Raw genomic sequence first — 19,297 nt, forward strand, 5'->3', positions numbered from 1 at the left:
CTGATCGGGGAAGGGAGGCTCTCGACAGGTATCGCCAGACTCTCCTGAGGGGCATCCGAGCGGCAGCTCGGAAGCCCACCAACCTTTCCAAGGTAACAGAAACAGTCCAGGGACCAAACAAAAGCCCTACCGCCTTCCTCGAGAGGCTCTGTGAGGCATATCGGGTGTACACCCCAATAGACCCTGATGCCCCAGAGAATCGGTGGGCTATCAATATAGTGTTTGTGTCCCAGTCGGCCCCAGATATTAGAAAAAAATTACAGAAGTTAGAAGGCTTTGAGGGGAAGTCACTTTCAGAACTGGTCGAGGTTGCCCAGAAGGTCTTTAACAACCGAGAAGATCAGACTGCTAACCTAAACACCAGAATGGCAAAGGTCCTTCTAGCCATGAATGAAGTGAAGGGACAGCAAAGAGGGTCAGGAAGAAAAGAATGGGAGAAGACAGGACAGAACCAAAACGCCCGGCTGGGGAAAAACCAGTGTGCCTACTGTAAGAAAGAAGGACACTGGAAACGGGAATGTCCTAAGCGGCCAGGGAATAAGGCAGTCCCTGTGTTAGTGGAAAAAGTGGACTGAAGGTGTCAGGGCTCTGTGGGCCCCCAGGAGCCCCGGGTAACGCTAAATGTGGGGGGCAAGCCAGTAATTTTCTGATAGACACCGGAGCCACCTTCTCTGTCCTGCAACATCCGGCCGGGCCAGTTTCTAAGGACAGAACTCCCATTCAGGGGGCCACAGGACGAGTAAAGTCTTACCCCTGGACACAAGCCCGGATTGCTAACCTCGGGAAAAAGACTGTTACCCATTCCTTCCTCGTTATGCCTGCATGTCCCTATCCCCTCTTAGGGAGGGATCTGCTCAGCAAACTCCAGGCCACAATTTCCTTTGAAGGAGGGGAGCCTCGGGTGCTTCTTCGGGCACCCACAGACCAGGAAAAAATGACCCTCCTCCTCACTTGTCCCCTAGAAGAGGAATACAGACTGCATGAAGGACCTTCAGAGGCCCCTCCGCAGGATCCTTACCTCAGGAGGCTCCGAGAGGAAATACCGGGGGTCTGGGCGGAAGGGAACCCACCTGGACTAGCAGCTCACAGACCCCCGATAGTGATCCAACTAACCAGTACAGCCACCCCAGTTAGAGTGCGGCAGTACCCTATGAGCCAGAAGGCAAAAATAGGGATAGCAAAGCACATCCTAAGATTAAGGGAGGCTGGGATCCTGATTCCCTGCCAGTCGGCATGGAACACCCCTTTACTCCCCGTCCAGAAGCCTGGGACAGAGGACTTTAGACCAGTCCAGGACTTACGAGAAGTTAATAAAAGAGTAGAGACTATCCACCCAACGGTGCCCAACCTGTACACCCTCCTGAGCCTGCTCCGGCCTGAGCACCGATATTATACAGTCTTAGACTTAAAGGATGCCTTTTTCTCCCTCCCATTGGTGCCGCAGAGCCAGCCAATCTTTGCTTTTGAATGGACAGATCCAGAAGAGGGGGAATCAGGACAGTTAACCTGGACAAGGCTTCCCCAGGGATTCAAGAACTCCCCTACCTTGTTTGATGAGGCTCTGAACCAGGACTTAAAGGAGTACCGTCATAGTCACCCAGGTGTCACCCTACTCCAGTATGTTGATGACCTCCTACTTGCTACTGGGAACCGGGAGAAATGTCAACAGGCAACTCGGGACCTGCTGGTGACGCTGGATCAACTTGGGTACTGTGTATCGGCCAAGAAGGCGCAGCTCTGCTCAACCAAGGTAACGTACCTAGGATACAACATCGAAGAAGGTAAGCGGACCCTCTCAAATAGTAGAGTTCAGGCCATCCTCTCAATATCCACCCCAAAGACGAAGCGGCAGGTACGGGAATTCCTGGGAGCCGTAGGGTACTGCAGACTTTGGATCCTGGGTTTTGCTGAAATAGCCAAGCCCCTATATTCAGCTACAGGGGGTAACAACCCAAGCCTCTCCTGACGGATGTAGAGGAAAAGGCGTTCCAAAAGTTAAAGCAGGCCCTCGCGAGTGCTCCAACCCTGGCACTGCCTGACCTCACCAAGCCCTTCCAGCTTTATGTGGCAGAATCTCAGGGGGTTGCCAAAGGGGTACTAACACAAACTCTGGGGCCCTGGAAGAGGCCAGTTGCCTACTTGTCTAAGAGGTTGGACCCAGTGGCCGCAGGATGGCCGAGCTGTCTGAAGGCTATAGCAGCCACGGCCATACTGGTTAAAGAAGCCTCTAAACTGACTTTTGGCCAAGACTTACAAGTGGTTGCGCCCCACGCAGTAGAAACCCTACTGCACAGCCCACCTGAGCACTGGTTATCAAATGCTCGTATTACCCAGTACCAGGTGCTCCTGCTTGACCCCCCGAGGGTAAGCTTCTTGAAGACTACAGCCCTAAACCCAGCCACTCTCCTCCCCGATGAGGGAGCTGAAACTCCCCTCCACGACTGTGAAGAGACCCTGACTACCCTAACCTCCTTGAGGGCCGACCTGACAGACCAGCCCATCTCCAACCCTGAGGAGACCCTGTTCACTGATGGGAGCAGCTTTGTGGAGGACGGTGTCAGGTATGCCGGGGCAGCTGTAGTTACACAAGAAAGAGTCATATGGGCACAATCCCTAGGACATGGGACTTCAGCACAGAAGGCAGAACTCATAGCCCTCACCCAGGCCTTACGCTGGGGAAAGGACAAGAGAATCAATATCTACACGGACAGTAGATATGCCTTTGCCACAGTGCATGTACATGGAGCCTTATATCAAGAGAGGGGCCTCCTTACCTCAGGGGGGAAGGATATTAAAAATGCTCCAGAGATACTAAACCTTCTTTCAGCCATTTGGGGCCCTAAAGAAGTTGCAGTCATCCACTGCAAAGGGCATCAAAAGGACAATTCCCCTGTGACGAAGGGGAACCAATTTGCCGACAAAACAGCTAAAGAGACTGCAAAAAGACCAGCAGGGCCCCTAGAAGTACTGGCAGCCATACCTACTCAGAATCTGGAGCCCAACCCCAGGTACACCCCTGAGGAAGAGGATACAGCCAGGAGGTTACAGGCGAAGGAAGCCACCAATGGGTGGCTACAGTTACCAGATGGGAGACCATTAGTCCCAGAAGCCCTTGGACGGACTATCGCCTCCCAAACGCACAGGAGCACACATCTGGGAGGAACTAAGTTAGCTGAGCTTCTAGGAAGAGAATACTATATCCCTGGGTTGCATAAAATGGCCCGGGACATAGCCAGGAGATGCCAGATCTGCACACAAGCGAACCCAGGACCTCTGATAACCGCTCTGCCAGGAACCCTGTTTCGAGGTTCAAGCCCTGGTGAACACTGGGAAGTCGACTTTACTGAATTGCCCAGTGGATTGGGAGGATACCGATATCTCCTAGTATTTGTGGACACTTTCTCCAGTTGGCCAGAGGCATACCCGACCAGGGCTGAAACAACACAGGTAGTAGTTAAGAAACTCCTCTCAGAAATTCTCCCCCGGTTTGGCCTGCCTTTATTCATGGGGTCCAACAATGGCCCAGCGTTCATCGCTAAGGTAACCCAATCTTTAGTTAAGGCCCTTAAGGTCACATGGAAATTACATTGTGTTTATAGACCTCAGAGTTCTGGACAGGTAGAGAGAATGAATCGGACACTTAAGGAAACCCTAACTAAACTAAAATTAGAGACTGGCGAGAACTGGGTAAGTCTCCTCCCCTTTGCCCTACTCAGGGCTCACTGCACCCCATATGTAAAAGGGCTGACTCCTTTTGAAATCATGTTTGGCCGTCCGCCACCTCTTCTCCCGCGGCTGAGGGAGGAAGAGCTAGCTGTGTTATCTAATAGAAATCTCCTCAGGTCTTTGCAGGCGCTCCAGAGCAGCACAGCGGCTGCAAGGCGAATCGTCAGGGCAGCACACCAGGAAGCCCACCCACCGGACCCGGATAGCCCACCTGTGTGTGCTCCTGGCGACCTAGTCTGGGTGAAGAGGCACGACCCAGGTACTCTTGAGCCACGGTGGGAAGGGCCATTCCAGGTCATCCTGAGCACCCCAACTGCCGTTAAGGTTGGGGGAAAGAAGCGTTGGATCCATCGGACTCAGGTCAAGAAAGCTGACGAGACTGCTGAAAGATGGACAGCAAGGTGCACCGAGAACCCCCTCAAGGTCAGACTAACGCGGGATCCCACATAAGTACCCTTCTTTTATGCCTCCTTGCCTGTGCAGGGAATACCCAAGCAAATGGAAACCCCCACCAAGCTCCAGTTTATACGTGGGAAGTCACCCGCACCCTAGATGGAAAAACCATAGGTAGGGTAACCACCTCTGGAGTCCCCACAATTGGGGCTGACCTATGTAAGATATTCGGAGAAGGATGGAATCGCCCCCCTACAGTAAGGGGTACGGGGATGTCTAGAGGAAATACCGGGTATGTTGCTACAAAAACCTATGGGTGCGGGACGCTAGACCTTGAGAGGGGACTTTGGAGAACCCAACATTATATATGTCCTCGAGAAGGACCCCCCGGGTGTGGAAGTGAAGAGGACTATTTTTGTGCCTCGTGGGGATGTGAGACATTAGCCCTGTGGAAGACCCGGGTAGTAAGGCCAGGGGCCCCCACCGCTAATTGCACGATTGGGAACTGTAACCCAATTATAATCCAACCCTTAAACTGGAGGGCAGACTATTGGGAGGGAGGTAAGACCTGGGGTATCCGGCTATATGTCTCTGGCCGAGACCCTGGAGCACTTTTTTCTGTCCAGAGACGGACCCTACCCCGGACCCGAAACCCTGTAGGTCCCTTACGTCCCATTCTCCAACCCGAACCTCCAAGACCCCCTAAGGTGACACCGGCCCACGTGGTGACGAGAACCCCCAGATGGAACGACACGGAGACGCCAAAACCAGCTCCAGGACCAACCAAGGCACCAGGAGAACTTAGGCTCGTACCAGAGACGTCCCATTGAGGCCTGTTAAGAACACTGGAGGCCATGTTCCACTTCCTCAATAAGACCTCCCCCAACATAACCAAAGACTGCTGGCTGTGCCTAAATCCTGAACCCCCGTATTATGTGGGTATCGGGGCAAATATTTCCTTTGGGCAGAATGTATCTGAGATCCATAATTATTCTGTCCAAAGTCTGCTGGAAGGCCTCTGTGTATGGGGACATCAATCCCGCCTCACTCTGGAGGACCTATAGGGGGCTGGAACATGCATAGCCCCAGTGAACTACCCCTTAGGGTCCTTCCCATACTTTTCCTCATTCACTCAGGTAACAGAACTGCCTCAAGAGTATGATGAGTCCTTCAATAGGTATTTTGTAGCACCAGAGGGAACTTGGTGGGCGTGCAGCAATGGGATAGTACCTTGTGCCTTCCCCACTTCTTTGCTTTCACCAACAGATCCTGGCATATGTATCCTTACTCATATCCTACCACAAGTATACTATTACTCTGGGGAAGGAGGCAGGGAACACTTAAGATTAGAACCTAGAAGGTATAAGAGGGCACCTGTCCTGGTCCCCCTCCTAGTGGGGCTAGGCCTGGCTGGATCTACCACCGTTGGAACTGCCGCTCTAATAACAGGACATCAGAACTACAAAGAGCTAGGACAACAGGTCGATCAGGACCTTAGCACCCTTGAAAAATCAGTAGGACAGCTAGAAGACTCCTTAAGCTCCCTAGCCGAGGTAGTCCTGCAGAACTGGAGGGGATTAGATTTATTGTTCCTAAAACAAGGAGGCTTATGCTTAGCACTAGGAGAGACCTGTTGTTTTTACACAAACCACTCCAGCGTCATCAGGGAGAGTCTAAGCCAGCTTAGGAAACGCCTCTTAGATCGGGAAGAAAGGAGAAGGGCCGAAGGAAATTGGTATGAAAACCTGTTCACTTGGTCACCATGGCTAACTACCCTCTTGTCAGCCATAGCCGGACCTCTGGTCCTCCTGCTCCTCATTTTGCTGTTTGGCCCGTGCTTTGCCAAATGCTTAATAAACTTCATCCACAGTAGAATACAGGCTGTAAAGCTCATGGTCCTCCACACCCATTACCAGCAAATCCCCGGGGAAGGAGGGGAGGAATCTGAATCAACGATTTGATTCACCATAAAGACCAGTAGGGAATGTTCTGGGCTGCAAACATTGCACAGCTCCTCCGTTGCCTGGGGGCAGGATACAGAGGGAGAGGGAGCAGGTCACCAAACAATGGGTCAGTTAGAGTTTGAAGGGAGGCAGTGGTTCATGCTCCGGCCAAGCGTGCCCAGGCGTTGCACCTGTGCCCTGAGTTTCTTGGAAACAGCTGAAATGGCTTTTGTAACCTTTGGGTTGTCATTGTCCTAACTCCCTCTTGTGGTTCCCGATTATAAATTTGCTGTAACACCTGTGGTCTGCACTGCAGTTCGGCCTTTACCGCGGTGAAGTGCTGCAACTGTAGTCGCTGGCCAGCTTAATAAAGGCTCATAAATTTTGATCTCAGTCTCTGGTGGTCATCTCTTGCGGGTTGCCCCACAACAGTGCAGTTTATTTCCCTACACCTTGAATCTGGGCTGGACATGTTTCTTGGTTTGACCAACAGAATGCAGAAGAAGCAATGTGTGAATTCCAGGCCTAGACCTTATGAGGCCTTCCAGCCCCCATTTTCATCTTTTTGGGATCAAGCTATTCAAGAAATAAGTTTGGGCTAGAGACCAAATGGAGAAGGACCACAGGGAGAGTACCCCAGCCATTCCAACCAGCCCAGCTGAAGCACCAGACATGAGAGTGAAGCGATCTTGAATGTTTCAGCCCTAGTCAAACTCCCAGCTGAATGCAGATACATGAGTGACCCCAGCTGACACCATGTGCAGCAGAACTGTCCAGCAGAGTCCAGCCAAACTACAGAGGCCTTAGAAATACTAAATCCTATTATTTTTAGCCACTAAAAGTTTGTTGTTGTTGTCTTAATATATTTTTATTGTTTTCAGAGAGTAAAGGAAAGGAGAGAGATAGAAACATCAATGATACAAGAGAATCATTGATCAGCTGCCTCCTGCACGCTCCACCCTGGGGATTGAGGCCACAACCCAGGCATGTGCCCTGACTGAGAATCGATCCGTCACCTCCTGGTTCATAGGTTGATGCTCAACCACTACTGAGCCAAGCCGGCTGGGCAAGCCACTAAAAGTGTTAAGGTGATTTGTTACCCAGAAATAGGCAACTGAAACAATTGACAATATTTAAAAACATAAAACTGTCACACAAAACCATGAAATCTGGGGCTTCTTTTTCTTGAAAACACTTGGACTTCAGACCAGAATATGAGAGGTCTGCCTCCAACCTACAGTGGAGTTCTATGGGTACAACAAGATGACTGCTTCAGAAACAGGAAGAGTTCTGCATTTTCACATGATTTTTTCCCAGGGAGGGGGTAGAAATGATGGGAGCTAGTGACAACCAATCATAACTCTATTGTCTTTCCCAAGGCAGATTCACTGGGCAGGGCATTAATAAGCAGGTATGCATAATTTCTGGGCAGAGAGAGAGTTTTCCCAGGAATTTTGAAAACAAAATATGTTCTTATTCCTTGTTGATATATATCAAATTTATCTTCTGGGATAGTACAAACAGGAAACAATAGATGGCAGGCACACTTGGTTAACTTCATCTTTTGCTCAAGAGAAGGGAAGACATAATAATGAATTACCTTGTGGTGACAGGGAACCCTCATGGACATAAAGGGGATTTGACCACATAGCTCCCAGAACTTGGAGGAACCCAAATTCACCTAGCTTCATTTGGGGACTCTGTTCTGAACTGGTAGGCTGAGGGGATGGGAGTGACAGGAATATTATGTGATAAGAGCTGTTTTCCACTCTCAATACCCTGGTGACCCACGGAAGAGGGAACTGTTTCCTGACCTCTTCCCAGTGCTCCAGACTTTAGGGACATCTACAGCAACAAGATTACATCATTTATCATAAAGGTGCCTCTGACAGAAAGTGATGGGAGAAGGGCTCTATATATGCAATGTTCAGGAAAGCTGATACATTGAAATGAAGCAGAAAATGCTAAATCACACACAAGCAAAATAAAACCACTTGGTCTGCATTCCTGCCTGTCAACAAACAGCTGGAGCCCAGCAGCTCTGGCTGTCCCCTGGAGGCTGATTCCTGCCTCAGTGAGTCAGCATAGGAGGTGGAACCTGAAAGCAGAGGCTTGGCTGGTGTTGGGACTCCTAGGTCCTGTCCTGACTGGAAAAGTAAAAACTGGGTGATACACGATGAGGAGGCTGGACTGAGGTGGAGAGAGAAATGGGCAGCTGGAATCAGAGCACAGCCCCAAGGCCTGGGACTCACTGTAAGAAAAGAGGTGCCTGGTCTAAGCAGGACTCCTAAATGGAGGATCTCTCTCTCCCAGGCCATGTGTACCTCCAGGTATCATGCCCAGCAGTGTTAAATTTACAAAGCACTCCGATAGCCATAATCACACTCAGTCTTCGGGAGAGCCTTATAAGGACTTCTCTTATGCCCATGACCAAAGACTTGAAAACCATCTTAGAAAAGTTTGCCACTCATACATCCATTTAACAAATTTATTAAGTGCTTTCTTTATTCCAGGAAATAATTTAGCTCTCCTGATTTAAGGTCCTTCTACAACTACATACTTGCTTCAATATGTTGATTCCTGATTCTCTCTCCTTTGAAATTTGCCTCCCAAACTGTCGTGGTTTTAGAATGTCTGCAAATCGGATAATACTTCAAGAAGTGGAACCAAATTCCCCTTCAGAGAAGGCTGGCCCATAATAGCATTATAGGCACTGTGGCTTCCTGCTTGTTCGTATTCCTGTTTTTCTCCCCACCTCCAGCCTGGGACTAACTGACATAATATCTGGCTTTCCCACAACTTGCTCTGGGGGAAGCCAGGTGTTATGTCAGGAGCAGGTCTATGGAGAGATCCATGTGGTCAACATGTGAGTAGCTTGGGAGTGGATCTCCCAGTGGATCCCAACACCTTTACAGCAACCTCATGAAAGGCCTTGACCTAGAACTACCTCCATCAGCTGCTCTTGGATTCCTAGCCCCCAGAAACTAAGATCATGAATGTTTTTCATATGAACTACCGAGTTTTGGGGTGATTTTTATGCAGCAGTGAATAACCAATACGCCTTCCCCAAGTTAGGAACCCCCATCTCTCCCCTTTACTAAGCAGCTAAAATTAGGTGAGGTAATAAAATGAGTCAGAGCACCTGCCTTCAAATATCTGTGGTTGCTGCTTTCTAGCTGTGGTATATTAGGCAAGTTACTTAACCTCTCTGTGCCTCCGTTTCCATATTAGTTAAACAATGATGGAAAGGGAGATTGTGGAGATAAATCAATAGATCTGTGAGAGTACCTGGCCAAATTCAGGGCACTTAGTGGCTGCAATCTGAGCAACCTCTGGCCCTCTCCAACTTTTCAGTTCCTGACTCTCTGCATGCTCCCAAGCCTCTGCTGGGAAAGGCTGGGAGCTCCTCATCCTCATAGAGAAGAGACTGTTCCGTGATGCAACTGCTTTCTGTCCTACAAGCTGTACCAGGGCCAGAATGGAGGTTGCTTTCTACAAAGTCCCTCAGAGACTGTCTGATGGTAACTGATGTTTGTTCTGACATAAATTAGCACCCCTCCCCTGCCTCCTACTATTTGTTGCTTCCTGAGACAGGTTGCTGTCCTGACCTAGTCAAGCATGTAATTTGTGTACCTAGTAGCATTCACATAGTAGTACCTGTTACTATCCCTCCTTCTCCCCTTTACCCTATATAATTATTTGGAGCCTGCCAAGATGCTTGGAGATTCATTTCTCTTGCAGCTGCCCAAAACATGACTTATTTGTAAGCTTCCCTTACTAAGGAGTGGCAAGATTTTTTCTTTGGTGTTTTCCCTGCACTCCATTTAGGGAGATAGATTTTCAGTCTTGGGGTTTCTTCCCTGGGTCTGCATATAGGAACAATCTTCTTCCCACCGAGGAGAAACCAAGATGGTGGCATAGGTAAACACCTAAACTGCTGCCTCGCACAACAATTTCAAAACTACAACTCAAAGACAAAACGAATACCATCAAGAACCACAGGAAGGCTGGCTGAGTGGAAATTCTATAACTAAAAGGAAAGAGAAAAGCACACTGAGACTCACAGGAGCTGTGGAAGGCAGAGGTACAGAGGCGCGCACAGAGAGGGCTGGCAACTGAGTACACGGCTGGCTTTCTCAATTGGGAAGGAGACAAAAGCTCCCAACTGCTCTGAACTCCAGTTCTGGGTGAGACTCTGGGGAACCAGACTCATTCAGGGAGAAACTGGACTGTCTGGCAGTGGGTAAAACTCGAGGGCAGCTTTCTCTCAGAGGTGCTTGCAGCGATTACCGCGGGACACTGAGACCCAGGGGCCTCTTAGGGCAGGGCTGACAGGGAGCCATTTCTGTCTGCTCCACCCTGAGACTCCGCCCCATCCAAGCTGAGCACAGAGGCTTTTGCAAGTCTTGTCTCATAAGGGTGTCTCCAGCACAGAAGTTCTCCCAGCGTAGACACAGCTGATCCTCAGAGCCAATTGGCCTGGAGGTCAATTCCTCCCAGTGATACCAACAACAATCAAGGCTTAACTACAACAAGACTGTGCACACAGCCCACAAAGGGGTGCACCAAGAGTGTCCACCTCAGATAGCTGGGGAGGCTTAGCCACTGGGCCCTATAGGACACCTAGGACACAAAGACACTTTATCACCTCAGGGAAGCAGCCAAAATGCGGAGACAAAGAAACAGGTCACAAATGAAAGAAATGGAGGAAAGTAAACGACTGAATATAGAGTTCAAAACCACGGTTTTAAGGTTACTCAAGAATTTTCTAGAAAAGGCCGATACATTTAGTGAGACCCTCAAGGATATGAAAAAGGACCAACTAGAAATTAAGCATGCACTGACTGAAATAAAAATAATATACAGAGATCCAACAGCAGACTAGAGGATCGCAAGAATCAAGTCCAAGATTTGAAATACGAAGAAGCAAAAAACACCCAACTGGAAAAGCAAAAAGAAAAAAGAATCCAAAAATATGAAGATAGTGTAAGGAGCCTCTGGGAAAACTTCAAGTGTACCAACATCAGAATTATGGGGGTGTCAGAAGAAGAGAGAGAGCAAGATACTGAAAACCTATTTGAAGAAATAATGACAGAAAACTTCCCCTACCTGGTGAAAGAAATAGACTTACAAGTCCAAGAAGTGCAGAGAACCCCAAACAAAAGGAATCCAAAGAGGACCACACCAAGACACATCATAATTAAAATGCCAAGAGTAAAAGACAGAGAGAATATTAAAAGCAGCAAGAGAAAAACAGTTAGTTACCTACAAGGGAGCACCCATATGATTGTCAGCTGATTTCTCAACAGAAACTATGCAGGCCACAAGGGAGTGGCAAGAAATATTCAAAGTGATGAATAGCAAGAACCTACAACCAAGATTACTCTACCCAGCAAAGCTATCATTCAGAATTGAAGGGCAGATAAAGAGCTTCACAGATAAGAAAAAGCTAAAGGAGTTCAGCACCACCAAACCAGTATTATATGAAATGCTGAAAGGTATTCTTTAAGAAGAGGAAGAAGAAGAAAAAGGTAAAGATAAAAATTATGAACAACAAAATGACAACAAATACATACCTATCAACAAGTGAACCTAAAAATCAAGTGAATTAAAAACCTGAAGAACAGAATAATCTGGTGAATATAATAGAATCAGGGGCATAGAAAGGGAGTGGACTGATAATTCTCAGAGGGAAAGGGGTTTGGGGGGTTCATGAAGAGACTGGACAAAAATCATACACCTATGGATGAGGACAGTGGGGGGGAGGTAAGGGCAGAAGGTGGGGTGGGAACCGGGTGGAGGGGAGCTATGGGGGGGAAAAGGAAAAACAATTGTAATACTCTGAATAAAGATTTATTAAAATTAAAAAATAAAAATAAAAATAAAATAAAATAAAATAAAAAGATAAAAATTATGAACAACAAATACATATCTATCAACAAGTGAATCTAAAAATCAAGTGAATAAAAAATCTGATGAACAGAATAAACTGGTGAATGTAATAGAATCAGGGCCATAGAAAGGGAGTGGACTGACAATTCTCGGGGGGAAAGGAGTTTGGGGGGTGTGGGAAGAGACTGGACAAAAATCGTACCTATGGATGAGGACAGTGGCAGGGGGGTAAGGGCAGAGGGTGGGGTGGGAACCGGATGAAAGGGAGCTATGGGGGAAAAAAGAGGAAAAATTGTAATAATCTGAACAATAAAGATTTATTTAAAAAAATAAAAATAAAATCTTCCCACCATTGGAGATGATGCTGGAAACAACAGGTCCAAGGCCACCTGTCACTACTTGAGCCAAATTAAGCAGAGACAGAGTTGAATCATGTATGAATGTTTATTTCTTTTTTTTAAAATATATTTTATTGATATTTTACAGAGAGGAAGGGAGAGGGATAGAGAGTTAGAAACATCGATGAGAGAGAAACATCGATCAGCTGCCTCCTGCACACCTCCCACTGGGGATGTGCCCGCAATCAAGGTACATGCCCTTGACCGGAATCGAACCCGGGACCCTTCAGTCCACAGACCGACGCTCTATCCACTGAGCCAAACTGGTTTCGGCTGAATGTTTATTTCAATACTGCCGGCATTATGGGGAGAGCAATCAGTCACCTGGAAATTCTGCTCTTCCTCTTTTTCTGTCAGCTTGCTGATTATCTAGGGATAAAGGAAAAGATAACTGTGTGCAGCTGCAAACTGCAAGTGTAACAGGGAAAGGGGAGGGGGAGGGTCTGTATTCCGGCCTTCAGGAGCTCAAAGTCTGATGACAAAGTGTCTAATCTCCTATGATATTTTAAACAGCTTAGCCAGTTCCTGAGACCTGAGAATGGTCAGCGTTCCTGAGAAAAACTCTCAGAGGGGGGGGGTGAGGATCTGGGGACAGCAACCAAATGGTCTTTTCTCAAAATGTATTTATTTTCTGAGTAATGAACCCATCAAGGCATCTTATTTTTTTACAGCCTTGTTTCATCCTTCAGTTTCCCAGGGTCTGTAAGAAAACCTCTTATCTATAGTTAGTAAGGTGAATAATTATTAAATAACTATGGCTCTATTCTTATTACATCATATTCCCCCTATCAGAGATGGAGGAGGAGGAGATTTGCCCTGTGCCAGGGATTTTCTCCCAGTCTTGGGGTGAGAGGAGAGTTGTCCATGAGAGGCAGAATGTACTCTCTAGAAAGGTGCACAAGCCTGGCAGTGCAGAGCCAGAGCTGGTGCCGTATTAGCCAGGCTTGTGCACCAGCCTAGCTACCCTGTCATGTCCCCTTAGATTGAAAGAAGTCTTATTTGCCACTCATTAGTTCCTAACATTTTAGGGAAACTGCCATTTCCAAGGCTTTGCCCATTTCCTTTTCTTTTCAACAGCTTTCTTTCCTCTTCATCTCCTTTTTAAAATTTAACTTAATCACAAATAATATGTGAAAAATATTAGCCAACATTTCCTGAGAACCAGCCACGGTTCTAATACTGTTATGTGTCTCACAAACACTTTATGAGGCAGGTTCCTAGGCTAGCACCATTTTACAGGTGAGAAAACCAAGGCATAGGGGTTAGGTAATGCTCAAGGTCCCACAGAACCAAAGAAGCAAGTGAAGCTTAGGCTTCAAGGTCAGTACCTCGTTTACACAGGCAGTTCCAAGGCTCTGTGCTAACTTCTTTTTTTTTTTTGAGGGGGTGGGGGTGGAGGTGGGGAATACCAAATTACTTTGAAATAATGGTATAAATGAAAGAATATCAGATGATTTGTTAGCTGTGCTGAATTCTGTATTCATATTTAGTAGTTTTTTTCTTACATAGGCCCACAAAAACAGAATGCAGCCTCTGATGTAACATGTAGTGTGCTGTTTTCTTGCAGATATTTAAAAAATAAGCTTACATCTATAAATGAAAATAAATCGTCCTTTTAAAATCCTTGTGGTCCCACCGTGTGTAGAGCTGGTATGCCACTCTTTTAGTAGAAAGGCTTGACTGTCTTTCCACGTTTCTAACCGTCGCGGGATATGCGCCATAGATGCTCAAATTTATTGACCCACCTTTCCAGAGTTGAGCCCTCCACTTCCCTCTGAAGCTCGACTTTCCCTTCCCCGGGGTTCCTCCCCAAGTATTCTCCCTTCGCTTGCTCCTCATCCCGGGTTCCTCACTCACACCAACCCCCTTCTGGCCCGCATCTTCGCTACCTCTGCATCACACCCATTCCGCGCAGCCTAAGAATTTCGCCTCTCCTAGCCGCCCCCTCCTACTTCACCACCCACCACCACCGCCCCCCGCCGCCCCGCTACCTCCCAGCCCACCTCAAAACACTTACCACAGTTCCCCCCTCCTCGGATCCTTCTGCGCCCTCTTCCCGCCCCTCCCGCCCCCAGTGCCCAGCCTAGCGACTCCGGCCCAGCAGAAGCGCACAGCCGCGGGCTATGATGCGCGCTGACAGGATAATGATGGCTTCAGTGGTAATTAGGGGCCTGGCGGCTAATCACCCTGTACATTCACATTTTAACTGCTGCTGAGCTAGTCGGGTAGCGTAGGGGACGAGTTTGCGGGGTTCGGGGGGGGGGGGGTCCTCTTTCGGCGCTCTCCAGGCTTGGACTCCCCAGAGAAGTGAATTGAACACTACAACTGCTACAGGGGCGGGGGAAGGAGGGGCGCCGCCTGGGCTAGCACCGGAGGACGCTCCATACTCATTTTCTGCGAAACCGTACCTCTCACCCAGCCCCCTTCCTTCAAACTGCAGACCTCTGCCTGCCTTCCCCGCCCCTCCCCAACCCCAGTGGAACGGTCAGCCTAAGTTTGCATACTCCCAAGCATGTCAAACTCGCGGCCGATGGGCCGCAAGCTCTGTTCTTCCCTAACCAGCCTGTTACAACGTAGCTTCATTACCTAAAGGGCTTGCCTTTTTTTTTTTTCCGGCTTAGCCGAAACTGCAGCCCTTTAAGTCCCACAACTCCCCCGACCCTGCAGAGCCTGGGTCCCCTGTGCCAGGCTTTGTGTCTTCTTGAGGCTCCTGTGCCCCTGCACCTATAACTGTCCTCGCCGGCCCACGAGAGCTGGCACGGGCCCAAAGTACAGGTTCCCAGCGGAACGCGATCGGACGGTCCCTGATCCCAGAGGACAAACAGGAGATGGGGAGGTAGGTAACGCATATCTTGGGGCGCAAAGGTCCACCTGCTCCAGCCACTCCCAATGGGTGGTAATGGGGTCCGCCCCGAGTTCTGAACAACAGAGGGCGAGAGCTAGGAGTTACAGGGTGCCGAGAAGAGAGAGCAGTGGTCAGGAGATAGAGGACTCCAGCAGACCCTCTCAAGACTGGGGTCCAGTTCCCCCAGCCACTGTCACGTCCCCAGCACTCTCAGGGTTATCCTCCCGCCCTAGCTCTCCGTGTGTCTGCCCTCGCCCTGCCACGCCCCATCGTAGTCACCTCTACCTGGATCTGGTTTGCCCCACTCTCTTAGTTCTGATTGTGCAGTTCGTGTAGGAGGTTGGAAAAATGAAGGGTGAGGCGCTGGGGCAGCTCTAGGGAGGGTCCCGCTCCTTCTCCAGCCTTCTCCCTCCCTTCAGCTGTCCTTCAACCCTAACCTCTCCTCTGTCTTCGCTGGTCATTTCTTCTGGCCACTCTCTCGGTCCCACGCAGTTCCCGAAGAGGGACACCCAAAGATTGACAAGCGGCTCATAACGCCACCAAAGCTTCAACTTCCCACCTTCCATCCTTTTCTCTCTTAAAACCTGCCTTCGCCCAGTCTCCTTTTTTGAAAAAGGACCCCAGAGGTCTCAAGATGCCAAGACTGACGGACAACTAATTCGACTTGGAAAAAAGGGGGATCCAGGTTATCAGGGAAGCATGCCTGGCTTACCTTAAAGCGTGCAGCTCTAATAATGGACTTTTAGGCAAGGGTGGAGGGACCTTGAGAAGGGATCTCCTGGTTCTCTTCCCATTCATATCAGGGTGCAGCCTGGCCCAGAGTCTCACTCCTCACTTCTCAGGGATGTCCGAGGGTCCACTGACCTCCAGCCCGGTCAGGCACGGCGAGGCTAAGACCCCAGTCTCTGGCTGTCCTGCGAGGACCACGACGCGATGTAGTCAAAGGAGGGCGGGTGCGGAGAGCGGCCGAAGCCAGCGCCTCCCGCACTTGCTGACTGTGCACGGGAAGTCCTAGAGGCGAGCATACTGGCTCGGGAGCTGAAAGGACGAAGTTGGGGGGAGTCAGGGAGGGTCTGTAAATCTCTCCTAGGGAGGGAAGAAAGGGAAGGCTTCCATCGGAAGCAAACCCAGTTTTTATTTAGTTTACCCCTTTATAAGGGTTGGCTCGGGAAGGTCTGATAGCGATTATAGGGGAACTTCGCCTACCAAGTTATCCCGTGGCGCTGCCATTATGCGCCATAACGCGCGCCGTCCCCCCTCCAACAGCCGAGGATCCCGCGGATTGGATCTGAGAAGTGGGTGAGGCTGGGGCAGGGCAGGCGGGCCGAGTTAGGGGCGGGACCTGGCGGTAGGGGCGGGGCCCCAGGCGGGGCCTCTGCCGAAGGCGTGGAGCGCGGGGCGCCCAGAGCTCGGAGTAGAATAGCAGTAACCTCTGGAGAGAAGTGGGAAACGACGATCTCGAGGTCTCTACCCGCCCACCAGCTTCCGCGCTGTTCCCTCACGGTTACCCCTGCAGATCTTTGCAGGGCGCGATCGGCAGCCATGCAGCCCGGGGGCTGAAGTGGCCCCATGGCAAAGCCCGCGTCCCCGCGGTCCGGGCAACTACCACTCATGGAGAACTACCGTAAGGTGCGCTCCGAAGAGGCGCCGGGAGGAGTCGGGACTAAAGGGGGCGGCCCCGGCTCTGGCCCCTTCGCCTACCTGGCGCCGGGCGCCATGCACATGCGGGTCAAGGAGGGCAGCAAGATCCGGAATCTACTAGCCTTCGCCATCTCCACACGCGCCATCGTCTTCAGCGGCTGCGGTAGGGCCACCACCAAGACCGTCTCGTGTGCCGAGATCCTCAAGCGCCGCCTGGCTGGCCTGCACCAGGTCACGCGGCTGCTCTACCGGAGCGTGCGCGAGGTGTGGCAGAGCCTCCCGTCAGGGCCCACGCCTGGGCCTAGCGAGCCGGGCACCTGTCTCAGTGTACTTAAGAACATGCCCAGCCTCGCCATCTTACTTTCCAAGGATGCACTGGATCCGCTCCAACCCAGCTACCAACCCCCCGAGACCCCATTCTGGCCCCTCGTCCCAGCCAACCCGGGTGACTTCCAAGAGGAGCCTAGGGGAACCCGCTGCTGGAGAAGGCTCCGCGAAGCCGTCACAATCTGAGCCAGGTGCTGCGGAAGAGGACTGGACGGCCTGAGAACTCCGGGCTCTGGGCCACCTAGACGAACTGGATTTTACACCCAGCGCCTCAACCTTGAAGTGCACCTTCAGCTGTTAACGCTTGGGTCTTCTGGAGCTCACAGACTGGTCTCAGATCCTCAGACTGCCATATGAACTCCACGGCCACGAGAGGAGGACCCTAGGGCAGCTTCGTGGAGCAGTTCTCCTTCACTTACGTTTCCTGAAGATGCAGAATTCCGCCTTCAGCTTTGCTGAGCCATACTGAGACCTTCTTCAGGGAGGGAATGGTGGGCAGAGACTCTTGTGCCTTGCCCGGGACCCACAAGTGTTAAAGACATCCAGCATTCTTGGGGGGGGGGGGGTGCGAAGTGTGGAAGCCAAGGAGAGCTCTTGGAATCACCCTCATCCATTGGCAGCAGAGGGCGAGGAGTGAGAAACAGACTGCTTGGGGACAGGGGAGCCTCGGTTCTCCCCCTCACCCCAGGACAGTTTACCTTTCTAGTTTTTCTTCCCCTGCTGTTAAGGAGCATCCTGAGATCCTGGTGGCAAGGGTGTGGCGACAAGCTCTAGCTCTTTTTTTTTTTTTTTTTAAATATATTTTATTGATATTTTACAGAGAGGAAGGGAGAGGGATAGAGAGTTAGAAACATCGATGAGAGAGAAACATCGATCAGCTGCCTCCTGCACACCTCCCACTGGGGATGTGCCCGCAACCAAGGTACATGCCCTTGACCGGAATCGAACCCGGGACCCTTCAGTCCGCAGGCCGACGCTCTATCCACTGAGCCAAACCGGTTTCGGCCAAGCTCTAGCTCTTTTAACATTCTCCCTGCCCCAAGCTGGATCAGAGGTGAGAACCAGAACAAAATTCTCTATGCCTCCTCCCTTGAGCCCTGCAGCTGGAGTGCTGCTTTCAATAAAACAAACATAAATATGGCTCTGTCCAGGGGAGATCCAAGATGGCTGCGTAGGTAAACACCTGAACTGCTGCCTTGCACAACAATTTCAAAACTACAACTAAAAGACAAAACGTCTATCACCCAGAACCACAGGAAAGCTGGCTGAGTGGAAGTTCTACAACTAGAAGGAAAGAGCAAACAGCATTGAGGGGTGCACAAGTGCTGAAAAGCTGAGGTTCGGAGACGCGCGAATTGGGCTGGCCACGGGTGACTGGGAGTGCTGCTGTTTTCAACCCGAAGGGAGATAAGCTCCCGATTACTCCGAACTCGTTTCTGGGGAGACTCGGGGGACCCAAACTCCTACGGGGAGAAGCTGGACTGTCTGCCCTGGGGTCAGAAAGTGAGGGAGGCTTGCTTGCAGGGCTGCGTGCAGGAACAATTGTTTATTGTGCTGGCAGAGCCGCAGAGCCGGCTTACTGGCAGCCATCGCTGTTTGCCATGCCTTAGCCTAGTCACGCCCTGAGACCCCGCCCTGCACAATCTACGAACCCACCCAAGCTCCAAGCAGCGGCTTTAGCGTATGAATGGCCTGCCCTATCGCAGCTTAACCTAGCAAACTTGCAGCCTGGGTCAGACAGCTCCAAAACCTCCAAACCCCAAGCAAAGAGGAGAAAACTGTAGTTCTTGCTGTAGCTCCTGTTGGGTGGCCTCAGACAGTAGCTGACCTGCACCCCATTGGAGATCCAGAAGCCAGTGTACCTAGTGGTCAGTGTGAGACACCAGATTTCAACTCCTCACATCCATAAGTGATACATTCAAGAGGCAGACTCAGTGAGCATCAAAGCCCCACTGAAACAAGTCCTGCACCATAAGCTGTCTCCAGCGCAGCAGTTCTTCCATTATAGGCACAGCGGGTCCTCACAGCCAATTGGCCTGGAGGTCAATTCCTCCCAGTGTACCAACAGCAATCAAGGCTTAACTACACCAAGACTCTGCACTCAGCCCACAAAGGGGTGTACCAAAGGCGTC

General features: G+C 50.3%; 1 protein-coding gene and 1 long non-coding RNA gene across 2 annotated transcripts; one reads left to right on the forward strand and one right to left on the reverse strand.

Moving 5' to 3' along the window:
- Window positions 1–12,380: 12,380 nt before the first annotated feature.
- LOC308250755 lies at window positions 12,381–16,466 on the reverse strand. The gene is made up of 3 exons (XR_013960864.1): window positions 16,404–16,466; window positions 15,910–16,235; window positions 12,381–12,721 (listed from the first exon to the last, which is right to left on the reverse strand). It is a non-coding gene; the product is annotated as an uncharacterized lncRNA (long non-coding RNA).
- Window positions 16,467–16,766: 300 nt separating this feature from the next.
- On the forward strand, window positions 16,767–17,385 carry RPP25 (ribonuclease P/MRP subunit p25; the record flags this gene model as incomplete). Its single annotated transcript, XM_080651616.1, is given in 2 exon segments — window positions 16,767–17,240; window positions 17,242–17,385. Coding segments are annotated over 2 exon segments (618 nt in total).
- Window positions 17,386–19,297: the final 1,912 nt, after the last annotated feature.

The sequence above is a fragment of the Plecotus auritus genome (genome assembly GCF_963455305.1).
Source record: "Plecotus auritus genome assembly, chromosome: 1".
In the NCBI taxonomy this organism is placed as follows: Eukaryota; Metazoa; Chordata; class Mammalia; order Chiroptera; family Vespertilionidae; genus Plecotus; species Plecotus auritus.